A 25,928-nucleotide genomic window follows, 5' to 3' on the forward strand; every position below is an offset into this window, starting at 1 on the left:
GGTAGATGTATACCCCCAGGGAGGTCAAAGATACAAAGAAAGGTCCAATATATACCAAAATAGTTATAGCAGTACTTTTTGTAGTAACAACAAATTAGAAATAAAGTAGATGCCCATCAATTGGGGAATGACTAAACAAGTTGTGGTACATAAATGTAACATATTACTGTGCCATAAGAGACAAATGAAAAATACAAAGAGATAGGGAAAGACTCTTATGAACTGATATAAAGTAAAATAAGCAGAATCAAGAAAAAATATACACATGGTTCCAAAAATTTAAGTGGAAAGAAGAAAACTGAAAGAATGATGCATAATTATAATGACCAAGCTTCACCCCAGAAAACAGATACGACAATGTATCTCCCTACTTTCTATGGAGACAGGTGACTATTATTATGGATTTATACAAATACTATTGGACCAGTATTAGTCCAATACTAGTATTAGTATTAGTTTTATTCAACTTTTTTTCCCCTTTCTTCTTACCTTTTGCTATAAAGAATGACTCTATGGATTCAAGAAAAGGAAAGGACATATTGGGGGAAAGGGTAATATAAAAAACAAAAGATAGAAAAAAAAAGAAAAGAAAAGAAATTTAAGTCACTTTACCTTGAAAGGCAAGTTACTGGGTTTATTTGAAAATATCAGTAACATACTATTTACAGACACTGGTCATCAAGCTTGGGACATTTATCTTTTTGTAAAACAAAGATGTATAACCTCTTTACGTTTGACAGTTTCTTTACATATTTTGCCAGGGGATAACTAGAGAAATTCTGTATAGAGAAAATGCTTGCATATATAATCTTTGGGGGATAAAGGCTTATAGGCTTTTTGTTTGTTACTGCAGCCCAATGGGTCATCCCATGGCTTCCTGGAAGTACACATCAAAGCCTCTGATTTGGAGGCCACTGACTAAGAAAACCATGGATAGAAAAAAGGGAATGTGTATATGGGAGAGGAGGTAGCATTAGTCAAATGAATATTTCATGGTGAAATATTTGCATTTTTTCCAATACTTGAGTCTAGAATTCTGCAAACGTTCTCATAACATATTGCATACCTCTTTTCATATCTTTTTCCAGATACTTGTCTTATTTTTCCTGTGGTTTATTTCATGAATTTGAAGATTCGGACAAATTTGTAGATGTTAAAACCACACAAGTGAATCTCTCAAATACTCAACTGCATCTGTGATCTTATCAATACTGAAGTTTCCTCCAATAACCAATCAGCTAGCACTGATGAAGTACCTATCATGTATCAGGCACTATACTAGATGCCAGCAATACAAAGACAAAAATCAAACATTTCCTGCCCTCAAAGGGCATACATTTTGTTAAGGGAAACAATATGTACATAAATATGTAACAGAGAACACACATACACATATGTGAAAAGTAATTTGGGGGCAGAGGACGATAAGAGCTGGGGAGATCTGGAAAGGCTTCATATTGGATCAAAGGATCAAAATATCCTGTAGAAGTCAATATCTGAGCTCAGTATTTAAAGAAATAAAGAATTTTAAGCAAGAGGCAGAGAAGAGGGAGTACATTAAAGGCATGGGACAACCAGTGTAAAGGAATGTAGATGGAAGATAGAACTTCATGTATGAGGAACAGAAAGAAGTCTAATCTATCTAAACCATAGAGTGAAGAAAGAGAAGTAATCTATATGATGCTAAAAAGGTAGATCAGCCATAACTGTGAAAGGTTTTAAATGCCAAATAGAAGAATTTATATTTGATTCTAGAGCCAATTAGGAGTCACTAGAGTTTATTGTGAAGGGGAGTAGGGTCAGGCCTGGCTTTAGGAAAAGCATTTTGGCAGCTGTGCTAAGAACAGATTGGAGAGGAAAGAAATCTGAGACTATTCTAACAACCTAGTTGAGAGATGAAGAGGACCTAAAAAAGGGTGATGACTAGGATGTTAGTAAAAAGAAAGAGATATGCAGGTATCAATAAGATTTAGCTACTGATTGATTATATGGGCTTAAGTAACCCTGAGGAAGTAAGGTTGCAAACATGAATGCCTAGATGAATAGCAGTGTCCTTTATAGAAATATGGAAGTTCATCAGAGGATTGACTTTTGGAGAAAGATAATGATAACAGCAATGTAAATTCCAATCCATGTATGCTATTCATCATGTGTGTCTCACTCTGTCCCATCAAAAATATAAATGGGAGGGAAGGGCTCTTGTTCACTAGCCACTGCACTAGAGTTGAGTACCTCTTGCATGTACAAAGTGATGTGGGGGCAGAATTTCCCCAACAGTACCTATAAGCTGTATATAGCTATATATGCTGTAGGTGCCTGTGTCATTTTTAGGGGCTTATAAGTGAATACTTGGAGGATCTATAATTTTGGTAGCATGAGAACTCCTTTCACTGCTATAGATTACAACATGTTAATCACTCAACTAAGTTTCACACTCATAATCTCTGAGTTGGAAGGGACTTTTCCATTGCAATGATCATTTCCAATGATCTACCTCAGAGGCTAACATTTAGCCTAACTTGAAGAATTTCCTCTACAACATCCCTGACATCCAGTTATAAAGGTCTCTGAAGACCTCCAGTGGAGAGGAACCAGCATTGAGACCCTATGTAAACCAGTAAATATAGAGGAGAAAATTCCAAACACTAAAAAGAAAAAAATGAGGAAGAAGGAGGTAGCCCATTTAACAAAAAAGCATTTCAACAAGATCTTTTATCCTTTTCCCTTCCAAAAGAAAAAGGTTAGAAAAAGCAAAGGTGTTATCTGGGTTTCAAGTCATGGAAAGCTGTGAGTAGAAAGAATAAAAATTAACACACTGTGGCAATACTGAGTCTACAATGAATAATCCATCACCTTTGTTTTTATTATTTAAAAATTCTTCAAGTTATCACTGCCTTAAAACTTAAAATCATCAATATTATAAAATCTCACAGAAGATCTTACAGCTATTAAATGTCCACCACTACACAACATGCCCGGCTCACTCTATAGACCTTCTTTGGCAGCTTTCAGTACAAAACAGTTAACTGGAATATATGTCCCAGTAACCCAACCACTAAACCAAGACAGGACAGCTAGGCTCAATTTTTGTTTTGATTCTAAAAATTATGAAAAACAGAAGCACCCCACCAAAAATGTGACCAAAGCAATGCCAACTCAAGAAAGAATCAACTCTCCTTCCTAAGTTGCTACAAGTTCACCAGAAATACTACATAAAACTTAACATCAAGCATTTTGACTCAAACTGACACACCGGTATTTATTCAAATAATTTCTTTCCACTAAAGACAATCTTCTTTAGAGTATCCTGAACTCCTGCCCTCAGACACTTGACACCAACTAGCTGTGTGACCCTGGGCAAGTCACTTAGCCCCAATTACCTCACCAAAAAGCAACAAATAAATAAATAAATAAATGAATGAATGAATGAATGAATGAATGAATGAATAAATAAACTGTAAGGATCCCTAGGGGTTGCATATTGGTTGGGGCAGCTAGGTGGCGCAGTGAATAGTGCACCAGCCCTGGAGTCAGAAGGACTTGAGTTCAAATCTAGCCTCAGACACTTGACACTTACTAGCTGTGTGACTCTGAAGTCACTTAACCCTACTGCACAGCCCAAAAAAAAAAAAAAAAAGTATACTGAACTCTTCTTTACCATCCTTTATCTTCCATAAGCTCTCTTAAAATATCTAACCTTTCTTTCTCTTATTTATAGTATCATACTTTTCCCTGGGAAATTAATTACAAACACAGTAGCTTAGATAATGGGGAAGGTTACTGTCATTAGTAGCAAAGTTTTTAGAAAACCACAAGCACTTGCTAATGAAAATTCATGCAATTAACAAGAATAACCAATCTAATAACAGCAGGCAACTGAACACATTAATTCAACCTTCTATAAGGTTCAACAAATTTAACAACAGAAAAAAACCTAGAGTTTCTCCATAATTATTTTAGGTATTAGTTAGCTATTGACTCAATTGCTATTAACTATGGTCAATAGTTAGCTATTGACTCTAAATGTATCAATGTTTGGATTGCTCTTAGAATCTAAAGAAAAGAATTGGCTGTGGTACCACTTGAGTTTAATACTGCTACTTACTTAAGTGTGGTCTCCCTCAAAAAAAAAATCTTTATTGAGTTTTTAGCATTGAATAGCATTCTTTATTGCCACTATACTACATTCCCTGCTTAGACCAAAACAGTGTTTATCTACCATTTGCCAAGGCTTATGACTATAGCAAGGAGCAATACCCAACATTCATAAAAGCTGAAAGAGAATAGTTACACCAGTCAAAAGAGCTATCTATAATCCTAGCACAAAGAAGGGTCCCAACTTCTATCAAAAGAATCATGGAAGGGGGCAGAGCCAAGATGATGCAGTAAAGGTAGGGGTTCACTTGTGCTCTCCCAAATTCCCTTTCAAACAACTTTAAAATAACACCTCAAAACAAATTCTGAAGCAGCAGGATCAATAAAAAGACAGGGTGAAACAATTTTCCAGCCCAAGACAACCTAGAAGGTCAGAAAGAAAAGGTGAGGGTAAAGCACAGTGTAAGCCCAGGCTGTCAGCCAATAGCAGGCCTTGTGGGCATGTACATCAGCTGGCAGCAGTTTCTGGAGGGCTCAGATTGTAAGGAGGTCGGACAATTGGTCAGAAGGTTTGTTGGCACTGGGTGCTGGACTCTGTCACGTTGCCCATATTGGGTTCTGGGTCTTAGTACCAGGGTGAGGAAGAGCAAGACCGCACAAGAGTGTACAGTGGCGGGGAGCCATGATCCTGGTGCAGCTCTGCAGCAGAAAACAGTGCTTGTGGTTGCTCACACACCAGAGCACAGATCAGGAGTACAGTAACCACACTTCTCCTTAGATCACACCACCTTTGAAGGACTGAAAACTTATAGACCTTCCCCAGAAGTAGCTCTGAAAACAGAAACATGAAAAACCTGAAACTTGGGACAGGGGCCCTTCTCCCCTAGGAGTAGAGCAGGCTTTTAACATGAAGTCAAAAGTCGAGAAATAGGATGAAAAAAATGAGCAAACAACAGAAAAATAATCTGCTGACCACAGAAAGTTACTATGGTGACAAGGAAGGTCAAAACACAAAGTCAGAAGAAGACAACAGAGTCAAAACAGCTACAAGCAAAGCCTCAAAGAAAACATGAATTGGTCTCAGTCCCCCAAAAAAGAATTCCTGGAAGAATTCAAAAAGGATTTTAAAAATCAAATAAAAGAAGTAGAGGAAAAATTGAGAAAAGAATTGAGAATGATGCAAGAAAATCATGAAAAAGAGTCACCAGCTTGATAAAGGAGGTACAAAAAAATACTAAAGAAAATAACAACTTAAGAAACAGAATAGGCCAAATGGTAAAAGAGGCACAAAATCCACTAAGCAGAATAACTCCCTAAAAAGCAGAATTAGCCAAATGGAAAAACATATACAAAAATTCCCTGAAGAGAACAACTTTTTAAAAAGTAGAATTGGTCAAATGGAAATGGAAGTACAAAAGCTCACTGAAGAAAACAATTCCTTAAAAATTAAAATTGGGCAACTGAAAACTGTGATTCCAAGAGACATCAATAAACAATATAACAAAATCAAAAGAATGGAAAACATAGAAGAAAATGTGAAATATCTCACTGGAAAAAAACAACTGACCCAGAAAACAGATCCAGGAAAGATAATTTAAGAGTTATTAGACTACCTGAAAGCTAAGATCAAAAAAGAGCCTTGATATATTTCAAGAAATTCTCAAGGAAACTGCCCTGATATCCTAGAATCAGAAGGTAAAACAGAAATTGAAAGGATTCACCAATCACCTACTGAAAGAGATCCCAAAATGAAAACTCTCAGGAATTTTACAGCCAAATTCCACAGCTCCCAGGTCAAGGAAAAAATATTACAAGCAGCCAAAAAGAAACAATTCAAATATCATGGAACCACAGTCAGAATAACACAAGATTTAGCAGCTTCTACATAAAAGGATTAGAGAGCCCGGGATATCATATTCTGGAGGGCAAAGGAGTTTGGATTACAACAAGTATTACCTAACCCAGCAAAAATGAATATATTCCTTCAGGGAGAAAAAATAGATATTTAATGCAATAGAGAATTTTCAAGCATTCCCAATGAAAAGACTAGAGCTAAAGAGAAAATTTGACTTTCAAATATGACTCAAGAGAAGAATAAAAAGATAAACAGGAAACAGGATTCAATAAGGTTACTGCTTACATTCCTACATGGGATGATGATATTAAGAACTCCTAAGAACTATATCATTATTAGGGCAGTTAGAAGTTAGACAGAGGGCATGGATGTGAATTGACTATGATGGGATGATGTTTAAAAAATGTTTAAAAAAACTAAAATTAAGGGGTGAGAAAGAGGGATACAGGGAGAAGGGGGAAGGGAGAGCTAGAATGGGGTAAATTATCTCACATAAAAGAGGCATCAAAGAGCTTATACAGCAGAGGGGAAGATGAAAGGGGAATTGCGGATAACGCTGGCACCTAAATCTCATCGGAATTGGCTCAAAAAGGGAACAACATATCCACTCAATTGGATATATAAATTTATGTCACCCTACAGGGAATTAAGACAGGAAGGCAATAAGGAGGAGTGGGGAGAGGAAAGAGGCGTGCTGAGAGAAGGGAACATGGACTGGAGGAAACAGTGGTCAGAAGCAAAACACTTGAGGACAGGGTGAAAGGAGAGAAAAAGAGAAGGATAAATGGGAAAAATAGGATGGAGAGAAATATGCAGTAATCATAACTGTAAATAAATTTTTACAGTAAGTTTCTCTGATAAAGATCTTATTTCTCAACTCTATAGAGAACTGACTCAAGTTCATAAGAATACAAGTAGTTCTTCAACTGATAAAAGGCCAAAGGATATGAACAGGTAGTTTTCAGACAAAAAAAGTGCTCTGAATCACTACTGATTAGAGAATGCAAATGAAAACAACTCTGAGGTATCACCTCACACCTATCACATTGGTTAATATGACAGAAAATACTTTCTCCAACAATGAATAAATGTAATATTTACTAGAACTGGGTATACACTGTCAGATGCTACATCAATTGGTCTTACTTAGATATTTTTATTTGTTACAAGGAAGGGTTCAGTTGGTGAGGGGTGAGAGGGGTAAGGGGAAATGACTGGCAATAAAAACAAAATGGTAACAAAACTTGTAAAAAATACACTTGCTAGAATTTATAAATTAAAAGTTATCAAATGAAAATTTTTTAACTATTAAATAATGCAGTAGTCATTTGACCAGTAGTCAATAAACCTATGCTGTCATTTGACAAGACTTTATAAATTAATCATCCATATATGCTTCATGTTTTTGAAATCCCACTAGAAAGGCTTGGTTTTTAAAAATCAAGACTTTTTAATATTTGTTTTTCCTTTAACTTAATTAGATGGACCAGGTAAGCTCTAAAGGCCCTTCTCACTCTAAAGTTCTGTCAAGGTATTATTCTGCCTACTGACTTGCTTGTAGAACTGTAGTGTTGATTAAAATATATGCCAAGTAAAGAGTAGCTCCAAGATTCAAACCTCAAATAAATGTTTTGTAAAGGGAAGCATGCTGCAATGGAAATGACAATGACCTTGGAATCAAGAGCCCTTTACTAGCCATGTGACCATGACCAAGTCACTTTAATCTTACTGTTTCTTAATCTATCAAATGAGTATGATAACCCTTGTATTAGTTACCTCACCAAGTTGTAAGGATTGACATTTTTAAAACATTGCTACGTAAATGTCTGCTATCCTTCACTTTGTGATTAAAAGACTAAATGACAGTTATTTCATTCATCCAACTCAAAGATCATTCTTCCTTGCATTTTAGCTTTAATGGATTCTTGGTAAATGAATGAATTATAGGAAGGGAAGGGCAAAGACGAGTCACTTAAAAAAAAACTGTGAAGTTTTGCTTATGCCTTCCCATTAAAAAAAAAAAAAGTCAACTTTGGTGAGCTAAACTTGTAAATAAATTTCTAAAACAGCAACCTGGCCAGGATATACCTGTATGGTCAACCAAAATCAAAGTTTGATTATGAATGTCATAAAGGGCTTCATGGTTTCACAGAATTTCCATTAACCTTCAACCTTTGATGAAATCTGAATTAATGAAAGATAGCTTCTGAGGAAGCAGCCACTGCTGCAATCTCCCAACAAATTAAGAGTCACTAGCAGCTTTCAAGTTTTGAATTCTACCAGAAGGTAAAAGACATGTGTCAGAAGGAAGGGAACGAAAAATGTACTGGCTGTCATATTTCATATTCTCCTCATATTTTATATCTCTCCATTTTCAAGTCTCATAGTGCTATGTTTGGACAACTTCTTTTCCCTTCTTTGTACAATTTGTATAATAGTTATTTGTATACATGTCTGATCTCTTTTATTAGATTTAAACTCCTTGAGAGTAGGAACTATATTTTTTTTAATCTTCGTATTCCCAGTGTTTAGCAACAGTTCAGTAATCCATTACTGTAATTTCATCAGATTAACTTCACCAACAGAAATTACAATCTAACCTCTTAAGATGTGATTTTTAAGGGATACAATGGCTGAAAAGTTCATCATCATATGGTTCAACCTGGTGATGAACCTCTCTGAACTTTGGATGGTCTTTGGACAACAGAAACACTGTCAAATAATGTGCCTATAATTGAAGTCTTCCAGCTTGGTAAAATTTGACTCACAGGCACAACTTTTGACACAACTTTTAAGAACCCAAAGTCACCTTTATGTTATGAAGAAGGTAAGACTTCAGTCTTACCTTATAAGCACACAGTAGGTGCTTATAAGACATTCACTGAATTGATTCATTGTTTTACCAATCCCCTCAATAGCGATTAAAACTTTTTCTCACTGTGACCAATAAGGGTAGACAAGGAGACCTTCAAATGGATAAAATTTTAAGGACCTCGAAGTCAGTAAGATAAAACTTTGCTCTAGGTATTTTCTAGCTATTAAATGAGTACATGTGATACACAGAAATCAAATAAAGGAAATAAGGAAGTTCTAAAACCAGAAAAAGAATCTAAGATATAGGAAAATTTTATTGAAGTATTTGATAATAAAAATAACTGATGTTTATATTTTGTTGTAAGGCTTGCAAACCAGATTATACACATTAACTCATTTGAGCCTCATGACAGCCCTGTAAGGTAATATTATAGATATTATTATCCTCATTTTACAGATGAGAAAACTGAGAGGTTAAATGACTTGCCCTTGGTCACACAGCTACTAAGTGTTGGAGGCAGGATTTGAACTCAGGATTTCCTGACTCAGCATTCTACCTTATGTTGGCTCCCATATATATACCCAGATTTCCCACAATACTGCAACTTAATGATCTACATAAGAAGTATTTCCAGAAGTACAAACTGAAACCCATCCACATTCTTAAGTTATATGGCACAGTCAATGGTTAAAGAAAAATATCACCCAATTATATAGAAACCAAAGACAAAGGTATTGTCAAGTCCACATGGCAAAGAGAAATGGCTTCAAAATAGGAACACTATCAGCACCACAGCAGAGATGACCAATAAGTTAAATGTGGAATTGGCATGTGTCACTTCTCAGCTATACCTTCATTCCAAATAGAGATACAAACACACAGGTGATCTTCAAATGTAGATATATAAGTCATTTAATAACACTGAAATTAATAGATTCTTTCAAGATGTAAATAGGCACCAGAAGACAAAATAGTAAATGTAAGAGGGGCTTTGGGGAAATAGGCACATCTCAGTGCACTATTGTTGGAATTATGAATTAATCTGACCATTCTGGAACACAATCTATAACTATCCTAGAAAGGGCACTAAACCTTATGTATCATCAGAAACCCAGGAAATCACTATTGGGCATGTAACACAAGGAGATCCAAGACAAAAAGATCTTACGTGCACAAAAATGTATTTTCTACAGTAACAAGAAAAAAATTGAAACAAAGAGGGTGCCTATCCATTAAGCAACAGCTAAACGAACTGTGGTGTGTAAATGTAACGTTATTTGCCCCATAAGAAATCACAGCTATGAAGACTACAGAGGAACAAGACGACTTGCATAAACTGAGGCAGAGCAAGGTAAGCAGAAGAAAGAGAACAATCTCTAGGCAACTATCACAACAGTACAAAGAAAAGCCTGAAAGGCATTAGAAATCCCTGATTAGTGGGAGATTCTCATAGGTCACAGAACTAGAGCTGGAAAGAACCACAGAAGTCACATAGTCCATTTTACAGACGAGGAAAATGAGGCCCCAGGAGAGTATGACTTACCCAAGGTCACTCAGGTAGTATACATAAGAGGTAGGTTCTCTGATCACTTTCCACCATACTAAGTACGAAATGAGGCACATGGCCAAGGTGTTGGTTTGTTATGCCTAAATATACTTTTTTGTTACAAGGAGGGTTTTGAGGTGGGGGTGTACACAGAGGGAGGGGAAGCTTGAGGTCATTTAGAAGTGAGAACAACATAAAGATTTTTTTTAAGGAGCCTCCATACCTCCCTAGGGTATACTCAAGGAACCACGATATAGCTATGTTGCCATGTATATACAGTATGCTTTCGACAACAGATATCATAAATATTGTGTTTTTCTAGGTAAGGCTGACTTACAAAGATTATTACAGTAAGTAAATAATGTTCTGAATAGTTGATATTATATTTTTATCTTTAAAAGGATTTCTACTTAAATTGTGAATATGCCTTAATGCCCAATTTAATGCTGACATATGTACAAGAGGTCAGCAAAGTATAAAATTCTATCAGAACCACATATAGTAACTTGTCATTGCCCTGTAATTTACAAAAGAATGGGTATAGATAGCCTTCTAATAAAACATATTACTATTAGCAAGATCACATAAGGACCATGATCTTGTACTATATACATAAATGCAAATATGTGCCTGAAAATGATGAGCCTTAAGCTGTGAAAAGGATGGTAACTTAAGGACCACTTAAGATAAGAACTTGTAACAATGTTTAAAATTTTCAACAAATGTAATCAGCAGACAATGAGAGGTTTTTGGAAAAACTGTTGGAACTCTTAAGGTAACCTAAAAACTTAATTATGTCTACCACTAACAAAATCTCGTAATAAAACTTGTAAGAAAATTCCTATGTATAGTTAGAGGCATGTACAAAAAGTATGCATGTGAAAACATTAGGAGATTGTTGTGAAAGAATACTAGATTTGGAATCATTCAAGTCCCACATTTGACGCTTACTAGCCGTGGGATCGTGGTCAGATCACTTTGCCGCTCAGTGCCTCAGTTTCCTCATCTATATATTGAAGGTAATAGCACTTGTACAACCTACCTCACAGGTCTGCTGTGAGCTAAGTACTTTGCAAACCTTAAGAGCCTACATAAATGTTATTATTGGTGACCAGTTTAGTCATGGGGAAAAAGAATTATTTTGTCTCAGTTTCCCTAGTTGTAAAATAAGGGGTTAGACTAGATGAGCTTGGTTGGGCAAGTAATTTAAACTCTCTAGGCCTCAGTTCCCTCATCTATAAAATAAGTGAGTCACTCTAGATGGTCTCTGAGGTTCCTTTCAGCTCTGAATCTACAATAGACCATGTTATCTCTTGTTAGAGAGAAGCCCTGAGAGGAGGCCCTGAGTTGAAGAGAAGAGGGAAGAACTGACAGGCAGGAGGAGGAATCCCACCCAGCAGCAGCATCACTGCAGGCTGTGGCTGCCAAGCCAAAAGGCTGCTTGCTGACTGTACAGAGCCCTTGAGCTTCCTGCCTGGTAGCTCAGGCAGAGGGAGTTTGCCTGAGGTTCCAGAGGTAGCTGGTTCAAACTCAACCTTCCCTTCCAATACTAATCATCTGCTAATTTGTACATTTAGTAATTAAATAATTCAAAGGAGCATAGGCAGAAAAGAGGTACAGAAAAATTATTCTATTTTTCTTGGTTCAAAATAAATAAAAACCCCCATTATTTAGAAAAATCCTTAAACATACATTTTAAAATAATTGTTCAAAACTAGAAGCTACTGACAGGTCCTTAAGTGCTCCAACAGAATTGGGACTACAAAAGGACCTATAAAAATAGGTCCTTAACTTTAAACTAATCAGGGATTTCTCAAACCCCCGCCCCCCAAAAAAACCCCAGCTACTTAAGTTGAGGTTTTTTGTTAAGGTTGGTCCCTCTAACTTTATATCCAAGATTGTTCTATGCTAAAGTTGATTAAAATATTCTCACTAGATCTAGAAGATCTGTATTTATGGGAGAGTGACACAAAACCAAAATTTTAAGGGGGGGAGGAAAAGGGGAAAAGGATTCAATGAAATATGATCAGAGATAAAGGATACTCCAGTTTGGGGGGCAAAAACCTCCCAAAACTATCATCTTTGTACATACATTTCAAGATTGCCCAATATTTAGTGTAAACAGATATACTAGTAACATTATTTGTTCACGATGGAAGAAGCTCTTTTAGAGATAAATTTTCAGATGAAATAAAAACATATGGGAGACACATATTCAAGGACATACAGATACCCAAATCACAGAAATTTTAGATTGTATTACCTGTTCTGCACCATAAACTGTAGCAAATTGCACAAACTCTTCTATACGGACAAAACCATCCCCATCTCTGTCTAGGGCATCAAATACAGCTCTGAGGCGAGGGCCATCTTCCTGACACCCTGAAGGCTCATTTGGAATTGGTTCAGTCTGGTTGAAATCAGAGGATTGGCCCAGGTTATTCTGAACTATATCTAACTTCAGATCACACAAAGTGGAAGTAGTGAAAGAGGGAAAGAAGTTTATTTCATTACTAATTTGGTAACTATGATTTAAATCCTCCGCACTTAATGAAACACTTTTCTGGCATCTTCCGGGCACATAATCCTCTGGCTCTTTAGTCCAGGAAAAAACTGGATCAAGTCCTGAGAGCTGGGTTTTGGTGTCCGGGCAAGCAGCCTGGTCCATGCCTAAGTAAAAATCTCTTTGATCCTGAAGAATGTCATCACCTTTTTGAAGGCAGTTTTCTGTACATGATTCCTGCTCCCTAAGTTCTATGCTCAATTGTAAATCCTGTGGAGGTGACCGAGGTGGGCCCAAATCAAGAGCATAAAGGTCCTCCTGCTCCTGCTCTTCAGAACCTGTTAACCGGTCTGAGACTACCGGATCCTGCACCAAGGTAATAGCTGTATTAAAATCTTCTTCAGAAGAATCATTAACCACACCTAGCAAAGACATCGCCTTGTCACTAACAGATAAATCCTGATCGATGTCAGCGACAGAAGTGTTGGTCTCTTGGTCCAAAAGACAGAGGTCCTGATTTTCTAACCGATACAAATATTTGATGGGTCCTTTAGAAAATAAGTCCTCCCCCAAAACTTGCTGGAAAGCCACAGACCCCGTTTCCTGCAGTACAGGCCCTAAAAGCACCGAGGGCTGCGGAGGGGTCTCTGGAGGAAGCAGCACCAGATCGGGACCAGGCACCTGCCCCCTGGATTCCTCTGACACTTTCTCCAGGTCCATGAGGAAGTATTTCCCCTTCTGCTCCGGGAACAGGTCCCCAAACGTCAGCAGGGAGTCCGACGTGGTCCCGGCTGATGCGGACAGAGTCACGAATAAATCCGGCTCCATTTTCATGGGAAGGAATTGGCCAGGGCGGCCAACGACGGAGAACCAGCCCCCACCCTGCCCCCACCCCTTCACAGCCGAGGAGAGGCTGCGGCCCGCGACGGCGGGTCTGCACGGCGGGCGATTCCCTGCGGCTCGGGACGCAGACAAAAGACCTCCTCAGACACAGCAGGAGGAGCAGGAGGAGGAAGAGGAGGAGGAGGACGGGCGGCTGCGGCCGTGGCTGCCGAGAGCATCACTGCATCCGTGCGGGCGCCGCTGCCCTGCGGGGACCACCAGACCTTCCAGCGCCGGGAGGAGGCGACGCCGCTGCTGGGGCCGTCGGGCCCCCGCATCCATCTTGACCACCGACGCCCCTCATCTCTCCACACACGCCGGGAGCGGCGGGGGGGGCCCCATGGCGGCTGGGAAGAGGCCCACGACGAGGGAGGGAGGGAGGAAAGGGGCTGGGATAGGGTCGGGCTGGAGAGCGCTGGCGGGAGGGCAAGCCTAAGGGAAGAACCCTCCGCCCTGACCGCTCTGTTCTTGGGCTCGATCCCGAAGCTGAGGGGGCGGAGGGTAGCCCGAGAGTCGGGAGGCAGCTGAGCTCGAGCCCTTAGCCCCGCCCCTTCTCCCGGCCGCGTGGCGTCAATACGTTCATGGGCGTCGGGATTGGCCTCGCCCCCTCCCGGGATGACTATAAAAGAGCGGCGCGGCGGCTCCACTAGGCCCTGCTGCGGCGGGCGCCGGGATGGCTGGTGTGCTATGTGGGTATGTGGGAGTTTTGAATTGGCTCCTTTCTCACGCCCCAGAGTCTTTGTGTCCGCCTCCTTGGAAAAGGAGGTTGGAGTGTGGGAATGGGGCTGCTCCGAGTGCTGAGCCGCGGGGACGTACTGGTCCGCCCTAGGGTTCTCCTCCCTGTGGGGGAGGGCGAAGGTGAAGTGAGAACTGCGGGGCCGCCGCCGCTGCCTGGGCGGTGACGTCACCTTATTGCCTTGTGCTGGGGTGCGCGGAGGTGGTGCTGAAGGATGGGGAGATCTGGGACCGCGCCGGCTCCCAGCCTCCTCCCCCACAGCCCGCAGGAGGATTGGTGCAGTCCTGGTCCTCAAGGAGAGGCAGCCTTCCCCATAAAGTGACTGAGGGTGTGCGGCACAGCGTGGCCTCAGTGCCCGGGACCGCCCCGACCTGACGGAGCGTCTGCCGTCCACTTGCTTCTCCTAGTAGCTATCCCTCCGGGATTCTCGCCTAAAATGAGGGGCGTCCTCCCGACTGGGAGGTTCTCTGAAGTCCTGGCGGGGCCCAGCCCTTCCGCGTCCGCTTGGAGGGGAGGGGGGCTGGGTCTGCGGTTCTCCTCTCGGCGGCCCCACCACAGACACACCCCATTCTGCCCTTGTCTCGGGGGAGCCGCCCCGCATTCCTCTCTCTCCATCCCTCCCTCTCCCCTCCGCCCAGGACCGGGCTGGGGAACAGAAGCTTTTTGGCTCGAACTCCCAGGAGCAGGTCATGGCCAAGGTCTTGCTACCGGGAATCTGGACTGGGCCGGGAGAAGACAGCCCTGCCGTGATTGATCTGACTACTGGCAGCGAGATAGCAAAGCATCTTTGTCCCAGAGCTAACTCGCCCTTGACAAGTTTATAAAGTGCTTCCACACGGAACAGGGCAACCGAAGGGATTAGAAACTGTCTCAAAAACGAAGAACTGGGGATGTGCCTTGCACATAGTAGGTGCTTTATTCAATGTCTATTAAATGAAGACCTGGCAGTAGAGATATTTTGTTTTGGTTGTTTTGTTTTTCCGGAAGAAGGGATAGAATTTGTTAACTTAGGTTTGTTTAAAAATGGTTTTTCCCACAATTACCTTGTAATAAGGTGGGTAGTACGAGGATTCTCCCCATTGTACAGATGAGGAAAAAGGCTGAGAGAGAGGCAAAGTTATTTGTCTATGGTCAAAGAACCAGTAAATGGAGCTGCTTGCCAGACTCCAACCCCACCTCAACGTTCTTTCCACTACGCAATTGTCTTCTAACAGAACAGAGAACACTGTATTTTGCCTCTTTTTATAACCCCAGCGCTTAGCACAGAGCCAGGAAAATAATAGGCATTTAATAAATGATTACTGAATTAAATTGAAGGATTCGACTTATGCTTAGTCCCAAAAGTCAGAACTAGGAATAAGTCTAAGTCCTATGGAGGTCAATTTTGACGCAAAATAAGGAAAACCTTCCTAATGGAACTGGTTTTTTTTTTTTTTTAATGGAATGGGCTGCCTCATCGGGTAGTGGGCTCCTCTTTTCCAGAGCTCTTCAAGCCAAGCTTACATAAAGATGTTGAAGAAATGATTTGTTCATCCACTGGAGATAACCTGGGAGGGTCCTTTCCAGCTCTGAGATTCTGTGATTCTTTTGTGATTTTATTTGATCGTCACCACAACCTTGTGGGGGAGACTGGATAGAGCTCATTATCCCCATTTTACAGTTGAAACTAAAGCACTGAGGTTAAATGACTTGCCCCAAGGTCACAGAGCTAGGAAACAACAGAGCTCATAATTAAATCTAGGTCTTCTGACACCAATTCCAAAGCCTTTTCACTACAACAATGAGAGAGTGTAGTTGGATAACCACAGTGTATTGTACTAGCACTGGATGAACATGAAGAATGACAAAATCCCTAACCAGCAGAATTTCAATCCCTGTTAACCTGGGGAAACATGTAAGATAGTGCTTGGGTTGTATGGCAATTTACATAGTCTCACATTTTAGAGGGAAACAGGTAGGTGCATAGAGAAAAGGGGTTGTGACAGCCTCAGGCAGGGTGAGAAATCAACATATGGCATAATTTATGATGAATATAATTACTGTTATCTTAACCACTCTTCATCCTATCTCTGTGTGTAGCCCTGATAATTAACTGACTCATCTCCCGTCCTTGAATCACAGGAAGACTACCCAAATAGTGTGTGTGTGTGTTTATGTGTGTATGCACACACATAAGTTTAGGAGGTAAAAGAATAAGAAACCTCAAAACTATTTTGTAAGTCCGTAAGAGCCAAGTATTGAAACAAGTGAATTATTGTGTTCAAGGGAGATAAAGACCTGCTACTTATTTCAGCAGGAATTTGAAAATAGGCTCCTGACTTTGGCCAGATAAGCTTTTCACATGAGTTTTACTGGTGTGTCAACCTTATTCAACAAAAGGGCAGTGTTAGCCACAATTCCTCCTGCTCCATAAAGAAAGGTTTCATGTCTAAGAGCTCTGTAGAAGGTGGGAAAGCTAGTTTGGCATGTAAACGTTCCCCTATGGTATATTGTTTCAGAATCTGAGGACTGAAAGAGACATCAGAGGGCATCTAGTCCAACCTGAACCTGAACAAGAATAGTTCTCTGGTTGCTAAAACTACTTTGTTGACTGACCCAAGTGCTGAAGTATAAAATGACAACAGTAAAAACAAGTATTTTCTTGCTTAGTTAAAAAAAAACCCAACTCTACCTCAAACAGAAAACTAAAACAACAGTTCATTCCAAATGAATCATTTTAGTAGAATGTTGTAATCAAGTTTTCAATTTATTGCATTCTAAACTAAATTAAATTAACAAGGTCTTGCCAACAACCAGTAGCAGAGAATCCTTTACTACCCTTTTGGCAAGAATCATTCTCTCTTTTAGCTGTAGAATAACTGAGACATGTGGGAGAAGGTAGCCAGGAAGTCTTAATCATGCACCACCTACTTTTGGAAGCTTTTTCAGATTCCTCTTCCCCTCCTTCCCACACACTTACCCCAGTAAATGGGATTGGGGAGAGTGGTGAAGTCTAATGGGTTTTCCCTCCTTGAATGAATTACTTTGTGTTTACTTATATACAGACAGGTTTATCTCCCCTCCCAATAGAACCTAAGCTCCTAAAGACAGATGATTTCATTTCTGTGTTAGCATCTCAGTGCCTAGTACAGTGTCTTGGACAATAATGACATTTAGAAAGTATTTGAGTTGGAGTTCATAACCTGACAGGGTTTTTTGGCCTGTGTATGTGGCTGTTTGTTTTTTAAATCTACCTGTGAATTTCTACTTTTAAAAGAGTGTGGAGAAGCTCTCTCTCCTTTTGTGTTTATTGAGCAGACTAAACTAAAATGTCGTCTTTTACTGAAAGCCTTTTCCAACCCCTCTTAATTTTACCAGATGAAAAAGAGTATATCTCCCCCTCCTCCCTCACACACACATTTTGCTGTAGCCTGTCTTCTCAGTGTCCTTGAACATGCATATCCCTACTCACTGCCTTTGCTCACATCATTTCCTTTGACTGAAATGCCTGCCTTCTACTCAGCCCTGACCCATTCTTTCAGGCCCTGACCATCCCAAAAGTTCAGAATGATCTTATCTTCCTCTGAACTCCTAATTCCCTTGTATATAACCCTCATTTGGCATGTGCCATATACTCACAGCATATATGTTCATGTGTGAGTTTTGTCTCCTCTAATCTGTGAGCTTCCCAAAGTCGGGGGCTTAGGTCTCCAGAATATGAGCTCCCCAAGGGGAGAGCCTATGTCTGTTCCTTGTTTGTCCCTGTAACAGTGTACAGCACAGAACTGGGCACACAGGAGCCGATGGGCTCCCCATTTCCCATTAAGTATGGGAAACCACACAAATAATGTTTTATGCAAGAAACTCAGGACTCAGGGCAGCTATGTGGTGCAGTGGATAAAGCTCAGTCCTTTGAGTCAGGAGGACTTGAGTTCAAATGTGGCCTCAGACACTTGGCGCATACTAACTGTGTGACCCTGGGCAAGTACTTAACCCCAATTGCCTTAAAAAAAAAAAAAGAAAAGAAACTCAGGACTCGAGTAGCCTTATTACCCACCTTCTTCACCCTCTTCCCACCAGATTCATAAGGAACTCATCTACCTCTGAATCAAGACCAATCACTTAAGGGAGCAATAGAAGACCAAAAGCTTTGAGCTGAAGTGTGAAGTGGCTTATACTTAACACACATATTTATGGGTATCGTGTCTTCGTGATACCTTCTTCCCCATCCTTCTCTTGGACTAGAAACAAGGACCTGACACAGAGTCCCTAGTTGGTAAAATGGCAAGCAGGGGAAAGCCCAATTAGCACTATCCTAATCCTCATCCCCACTGAGATAACCTTTTGCAATTAATGTTGTCCCCATTTTACAGATGAGAAAATGAATATGAGTTTGCCTAACATGTCCAAGATTGCATAGAATAAGAAGTAAAACCCAGCTCTCCTCACTCCCATCCTAGAGCTTCTTCCATGAAACTGCTACCAGTCCCAGAACCTACCAGTCGCCCTCCTGGGTGACCTTGGGACCTTGGATGGGGAGAAGGATAGGATGGGGTTGTAAATAAAGAGAGGGGAAGAACAGGGCCATTCTGCCCTTTCACAGTGGTCCTGCTCCTCCACAGATTCTAACACTGGAGAGCAGAGTCCTAGAGCTGGAACTGACTGGGGAGAAAGCTGGTCATGAGCAGGCAGGACTGGCAGAGCAGCTGAAGATACTGGAAGGCAAATGTCAGGAGCTGTCCAATACCTACAGCTACCTCTGTTAATTTACTATTTATCTTGTATATAGCTTGCTATATATGTTGTCTCCTTCATTAAATTTTAAGCTCATTGAGGGCAGGGATGGTCTTTTGACTCTTTTTGTATGCTGAGCACTTAGTGTAGTGTAGTGGCACATCATAGAAACTTAATAAATGTTTATTGATTGACTGACTGATTGAAAGCTGCTTTCTTTACCTCCTTTTCTTGGGGATGATAATATGACCTACAAAAGGAAATATAAGAAGAGAGGGCTATTCAGGAAGGATAGGCGCAATGAATCAGCAGATTTACTACAGAACATCATTTGACTTTCTCCTGCCAGGATAGGCATATGTAGGTCAGGAAAACCTCATGGGTAGAAAGTGAAAGAGTCATCATGGCAATCAGACTAGCAGAGCAGTGCAATCTCCCCAAAGGTAAGTATTCTTTAACACCAACATTGTCATCATCATTGTTATTGTTAGCTGTAGCTGGTTGAAATTTAATGCATGATTAAGAAAAGAAACATGAGAGGCAGTTCAAAATGGAGTGCTGAAGAGCAGAGTGATGTTGGGGAGCCCAAAACAAAAATTCCAGGAAGTGTAATGGATTGGGAGAATAGAAAAATAGAGATGTGTATCCCAGTGGGGAATCTGTTCTAGGAGAAATGAGTCACAGGTTTGGAGTGTGTGACTGCTAACAAGTTCTGGGAATAAGGGCCCTACAATCTGCCATTGTTCCTTACCTCCCTCCTTTCCTATGCACCAATAAAACCTCCACCCCAGCCAGATAATTCACATACATCCCCACCTGCATATATTCAATCAAATTCTTCTCTGCAATGCCCTATCCACTAAATTTAACTTATCCAACTCCTTACCTTCCTTAGAAATTTACTTTTAGTCCCATAAAGCCTTTCGCCTTTCAGCCTTAACCGTCAACACCTATTGTACTTATGGTCCATCACTCACTTGTCCCCCGTTTGTGGGATGGGGTTGGGAGGAAGCTAAGGGTTCTCCCTCCTTGAATTACTTTGTGTTTACTTACGTAAACATTTAAGTTTATCTCCCATCCCACTAGAACCTAAGCTCCTTGAGACAGGAATGATTTCATTTCTGTGCTTGTATCTCCACACCTAGTATGGTGTCTTGGATGTTAATGGCACATAGGAAGTATTTGAGTTGGAGTTCATCACCTGACTGGTTTTATGGCCTGACTGAATATAGGGTTGGTTGGTCTGTTTCTCTTGCCTTATTTTGTTAATTACCTTTTTTATGTCTATTCCCTTATACCTTTTTGAGTCTCCAGTGCCCTGTACACAGAAGGTATTACGTAAATATTTGTGGAGACAGTGTCCTGATGTGACACATTCCTCCATTCTTGAAACTCTCTTCTCTTTCCCATATACTTTGAGTAGTTTTAAGAATTATACTTTCCTGCCAAGTATCATCTTGACTCTTTTCAACCTTGAAAGACATTTTATCTTAAAAATATCTTAATTTTTAAGTATTTTATCTTTAAAAATAACAAATATCAAAAAAGAAAAGTCAGTTTAGTTCTAAGTCACACCATCTTCCCAATCTACTATCACTTTGGAAAGTGTGGTTATCTACTTGTGTTTACTGACATTTTCTTCAGTGAGGGAATTTTTTTTCTCAGTTTTAGATTTGATAATTAAAATACATTTCTCAAGTAAAAAATAGAACTTGAGTTTATAGGGAACAATATAATTCCTCCTGACTCAGGTTTGATGATTTTCCCATTTTAACACATCACTTTGAAAGTGTGAAAATCCTGTTTTATATCTCCTTGTTCTCTGATAAAGACATCTTTGCAGACTAGTAGCTCCTAATCATCCCTGAAGCCACATGATTTTTGTTCACTGCTGCCCCAATGTTAGTGAAAGGGAAAATCAGGACAAGTCTCTTGCTATTCACATATATAAAACCAGAGACACAGAACACTATCACATATGGATTATATTAGAGTGATACAAGACTATGTGGGAGACGGTTTCCACATCAATCCAAGCCTTCCATCTGTAACAGGCTGAATTTTTTAGGAGGGTAAAGATGCTATGCACAATATTCTTCTTAGTCTCCATGTAAACAACTGACACAAGTACATGATTTTTTTTTTTAATTAAAGAGAAGGAACTACCCTCTATAACTATGAATAGTGGGAGAATTCTTAACTAAACAAATGATAGAGGTGATCACAGAAGATAAAATAGACAATTTTAGTTATGTAAAATGGAAAAGATTCTGCATAAGCATAGTCAATTCAGTGAGAATTAGAAGGGAATGAGTTAACTTGGGGGAAAAAAATCTTTGTAGGAAATTTCTCTGGTAAAAGTCTGATGTCCAAGATATACAGGGAATGGATACAAATATGTTAGAACAATATATTCTCCAATGGATAAGTGGTCAAAAAATATGAACAGACATTTCTCAAATGAAGAAAAGTAAGCTATGAATAATCATGTGCTAATATCCAAATCACTAATAATAAGAGAACTAAGTATTAAAACAAGTCAGAAGTGGCACCTTGCACCTTTAGGTTGGCAAAGACGACAAAAGATGAAAAGAAAGCATTGCACTATTGGTAGAGGTGTGAATTGGTCCAGCTATTCTGAAGAACAATTTAGCACATATCTTTTAACCTAGCAGTACTGCCAGTAGGCAGATATACACACACATACACACACACACACACACACACACAAGTGGTCAGAGAGGTCGGGGAAAAGCCCTCAAAGGTACAAAAATATTTATAGTGGCATTTTTTGTTGTAAAAAATAACTGCAAACAAAATGGGTGACTACTAATTGGGATCCATCTCAAGAAAACTGTAGCATAGGAATGCAATAGAATATTATTGTGCCATAAGAAAAATAAGAAGAATTCAGAGAAACTTGGGAAATATGAATGAACTAATGCTGAACAAAATGAGCAGAACCAGAGAACAATTTACACAATGACCTCAACAATATAAAGAAAACAGCTCTGAAAGGCTTCTTGAGAATGAATCTCATGACTTCAGAACATTGTACACAGTAAAAACAACATTGTATGATGACCCACTTTGATAGACTTAGCTCTTCTCAGCAATGCAAGGATCTAAGACAATTCCAAAAGACTCATGATCGAAAATGCTAACCACATCCAGAGAAAAAACTATGGAGTCTGAATGCAGATCAAAGCATACTATTTTCTCTCTTTTTTTTTATTTGTTTTTTCTTTCTTGTGGTTTTTCCCTTTGGTTCTGATTCTTCTTTACAACATAACTAATATGAAAATATGTTTAATATGATTGTACATGTATAGCCTATAACAGATTACATGCCATCTTGGGGAGGGGGGAGGGGAAGAAGGGAGAAATTTAGAACTCAAAATCTTGTAAAAGTAAATATTGAAAACTAAAAATAAATAAAGAAATTTAAAGGAAAAAAAGAAAGATTTCAAAACTCTGATGAAAGCAGTGACCAGTCATAACCTTGGAAGACTGATGATGTTGAAAGATGCTTCCTACCTCTTGGAAGAGAGGTCATAGATTAGAAGTGCAGAACAAGACATATGTTTTCCGACATGGTCGTTGTGCTGATTTGTGTAAGAAGCCTTTGCCCATTCCTCCTTAATCTTGGGGTCTTTCCTTTGAGACTACCCACAATTTATCCTGTATATTTCTTGTTTGTACATAGTTGTTTGCATGTTGTCTCCCCACATTAGACTGTGACTCCTTCAGAGCAGGGACTATTTTTTACCTTTCTTTGTGTCTGTAGCACTTACTATGGTGCCTGGCACATAGCAGGCTCTTAATAAGTGCTATTTGACTAAAATATACTAAATTGTTACAAGGGAGGACTTGTATTGAGGAAGGGAGGTAAGTTTGTTCAGTCAGTCAATAAGCATTTTTTAAGCACCTACTATGTACAAGGCCCTGGACTAAACCTTGGGGATACAAAGAAAAGCAAGACAGTCCTTACCCTCAAGGAGCTCATAATCTAATGAAGGAGACAGCAAGCAAACAAATATGTACAAACAAGCTATATACAGGATAAATAGTAAATAATTAACAGAGGGAAGATGCTAGAATTAAGAAGGATTAGTAAGGGCTTCTTGGAGAAGGTAGGATTTTAGCTGAGACTTAAAAAAACCAGAAAATAGATTTTAAAAAAAAGGAGCATTCTAGGAATTGGGGACAGCCAGGGAAAATGCCTGGAGCCAAGAGATATAGTGTCTTGTTTTCGGAAGAGCAAAGAGGCCAGCGTCACTGGATCAAAGAGTATGTAGAGGGGTTTAAGGCAGAAGAACACTGGAAGAAGGAAAGGGGTAGGTTATAAAGGATTTTAAATGTCAAACAGAGGGTTTTGTATTTGATCTTGGAAGTAATAGGGAGCCATTGGAGTTTATTGAGTATGGAAGGGATATGTGTCAGACCTATTTTATCACTTTGGCAGCTAAATAGACTAGAGAAGGGAGAGACTTGTGGTAGGCTGGCCAACTGAAAGGATGGTGGCAGTAGTTGAGGAGAGAAGAGGGTATATTTGAGAGATGTTGCAAAGTTGACATCAATCGGCCTTAGCATTGGATATGGGGAATAAAAAATAGTGAGGAGTCATGGATGACTCCTAGGTTACAAGCCTAGAGGACTAGGACGATGGTTGTGCCCTCAACAGTAACAGGGAAGTTTGGGAGGGGGGAGGGTTGAATGAAAAAGATGGGTTCAATTTTTGGACATGTGATAGAGATGCCAAAAAAAAAAAAAGCATCAAAAAGTAAGAAAAATACATAGAAGAAAACAAAAGAAGTTCAGAAGAGGACAGAAACAAGGCAATTTTGTTTTTACCATGTTAAATTTAATATGCACTTTGAAAAAACAAACTTAGAAGTTCCCAGCTTAAACATACAATTCTCTTTTTTTTGTTCTTTGTATTGTCAGTCAGTAAACAAGCATTTATTGAGTCCTAACTATGTACCAGGCACTTTACTAAGTGCTCAGGAAACAAAGAAAGACAAAAACAGTCCCTGCCTTCCAGAAGCTTACACTGGAGGAGGAGGGAAAATATAAAGATACAGGTACATATAAGATACATATAGAGTAGATGGAAGGTAATCTTAGAGAGGACCTGCACATTAGGAAAATCATTGTGGTAGATGAAAGAAGGATGCTTTCATTTCATCTCTTTAGCCCCAGAGCTTTGCCTATCATATAAATTTTGTAAATGCCTTTCTGATTGTATTGCATTAACTGCCATTCCCATTTCTATAAAGTGAGAGAGCCTGACCAGACCAGATGTTCCTTTCTAACATCTCTTGCAAATAGGCCTTCTCTCCTCTGCCGCTGCCACACCCAGGAGCAGGCCCTCTTTAACTCAAGCCTGGACAATTGCAATACACACACACACACACACACACACACACACACACACACACCCACCAATGGCTCTCTCTTTACCTCCAAGGTCAAACATAAAATCCCCTGTTTGGCTTTTAAAGCCCTCCACAAGTGGCCCCTTCCTGCCTTTCCTCACCTTGATGTATTTTACAATCCAGTAACAAAAGCCTTCTTGCTGTTCCTCACACAGGACACTCTTATCTCTAGTTTCTCGTGCCTTTTTTCAATGCCTGGAATGCTCTCCCTCCCTACTTTTGCCTTCTGGTTTATTTGGCTTCCTTTCAGACTCAACTCAGATCCCACCTCCTGCAAGAGGCCTTTCCCAACCCCTCCCACTGCTAGAGCCTTCCCCCTCCAAGATAACCTCCTATTTACACTGTATATATCTTGTATATAAATAAATGTTGGCATATTATCTCTCCCTTTAGAATGTGAGCTCCTTGAGGGCAGGGACAGTATTTTCAAAAATCTCTCTATATATCCAACTCAGTAAAGTGTCTGATGCATAGTAAGTACTTAATAATGTTTATTGACTAACTGATTGGCTGACTGGTGAGGAGGGAGAATATTCCAAGCATGAGGAATAGCCAGAGCAAGAGCATGGAAATGGGAGATATGAAACAGCAAATAGACCAGTGTGTTGTTGAATTGTATGGCAAGTATGAGAGGCATAAGAAGATTGGAAAGGAGGGGACAAGAAAAGATGGTAGAATACAAGGGAATAGTGCAGCCAACTTCTTCCCTACAACTACTCCACAAAGAACTAGGAAGAAAAAAAAACCACCAAACCGTATGCTGATTGAGAAATCCAAGAAAAAAAAAATCATAGTGAGTCATTTTTGTAGACCAGGTCAGTGTAAGGAGACACATGGAGAGGTAGGAGGACACTGAGCACAAGGTCTAGCCAAGAAGGTCTCTGTGAAGTCTTTCAGCACAGGGACTGAACAAGGGCCAACCTAAGGCTGTATACCAAAAAAAAAAAAAAAAAGCTAAAATTTATATAGCACTTACTAAGTACCAAACATTGTGCTAAAGACATTTACTACCTCATTTGACTCACGATAACCCTTTGAAGTAGGTGCTATTATTATGCCCATTTAATAGATGAAAAAACTGAGGCAAGCAGAGATGAAGTGACTTGCTACAGGTAGTTAGGGTGACACAGCTAGGAAGCGTCTGAAGCTGAATTTGAACACAGGTCTTTCTGGCTTTCGCCCTGGCAGTCTATCCACCTGCGCCAGGGCAAGAAAAAGTCCCAGATATGGCACAGAAGAGTTGACCTTGTATAAGAAGCAAGAACAGTTGCTAAATGGAAGCTCAGTTGTACACTACTGAGTGCTGGGTCACAGACCTAGGACAGATGGAACAGGAGACCTGTGA

At 39.8% G+C, this 25,928-nt stretch overlaps 1 protein-coding gene across 1 annotated transcript in view; it reads right to left on the bottom strand.

The window, feature by feature from the left end:
- The window catches only part of LOC114043788 (rab11 family-interacting protein 3-like), a 169,890-nt gene extending 156,200 nt beyond the window's left edge, over positions 1 to 13,690 (bottom strand). The window contains exon 1 of the mRNA XM_027863026.1: positions 12,575 to 13,690. Within this exon, the coding sequence (XP_027718827.1) occupies positions 12,575 to 13,648 (1,074 nt within the window). The 5' untranslated portion in view covers positions 13,649 to 13,690. The remainder of the gene's footprint in view (positions 1 to 12,574) is intronic.
- Positions 13,691 to 25,928: the final 12,238 nt, after the last annotated feature.

Source organism: Vombatus ursinus, unplaced genomic scaffold, assembly GCF_900497805.2.
Source record: "Vombatus ursinus unplaced genomic scaffold, bare-nosed wombat genome assembly UNPS02014770.1, whole genome shotgun sequence".
In the NCBI taxonomy this organism is placed as follows: Eukaryota; Metazoa; Chordata; class Mammalia; order Diprotodontia; family Vombatidae; genus Vombatus; species Vombatus ursinus.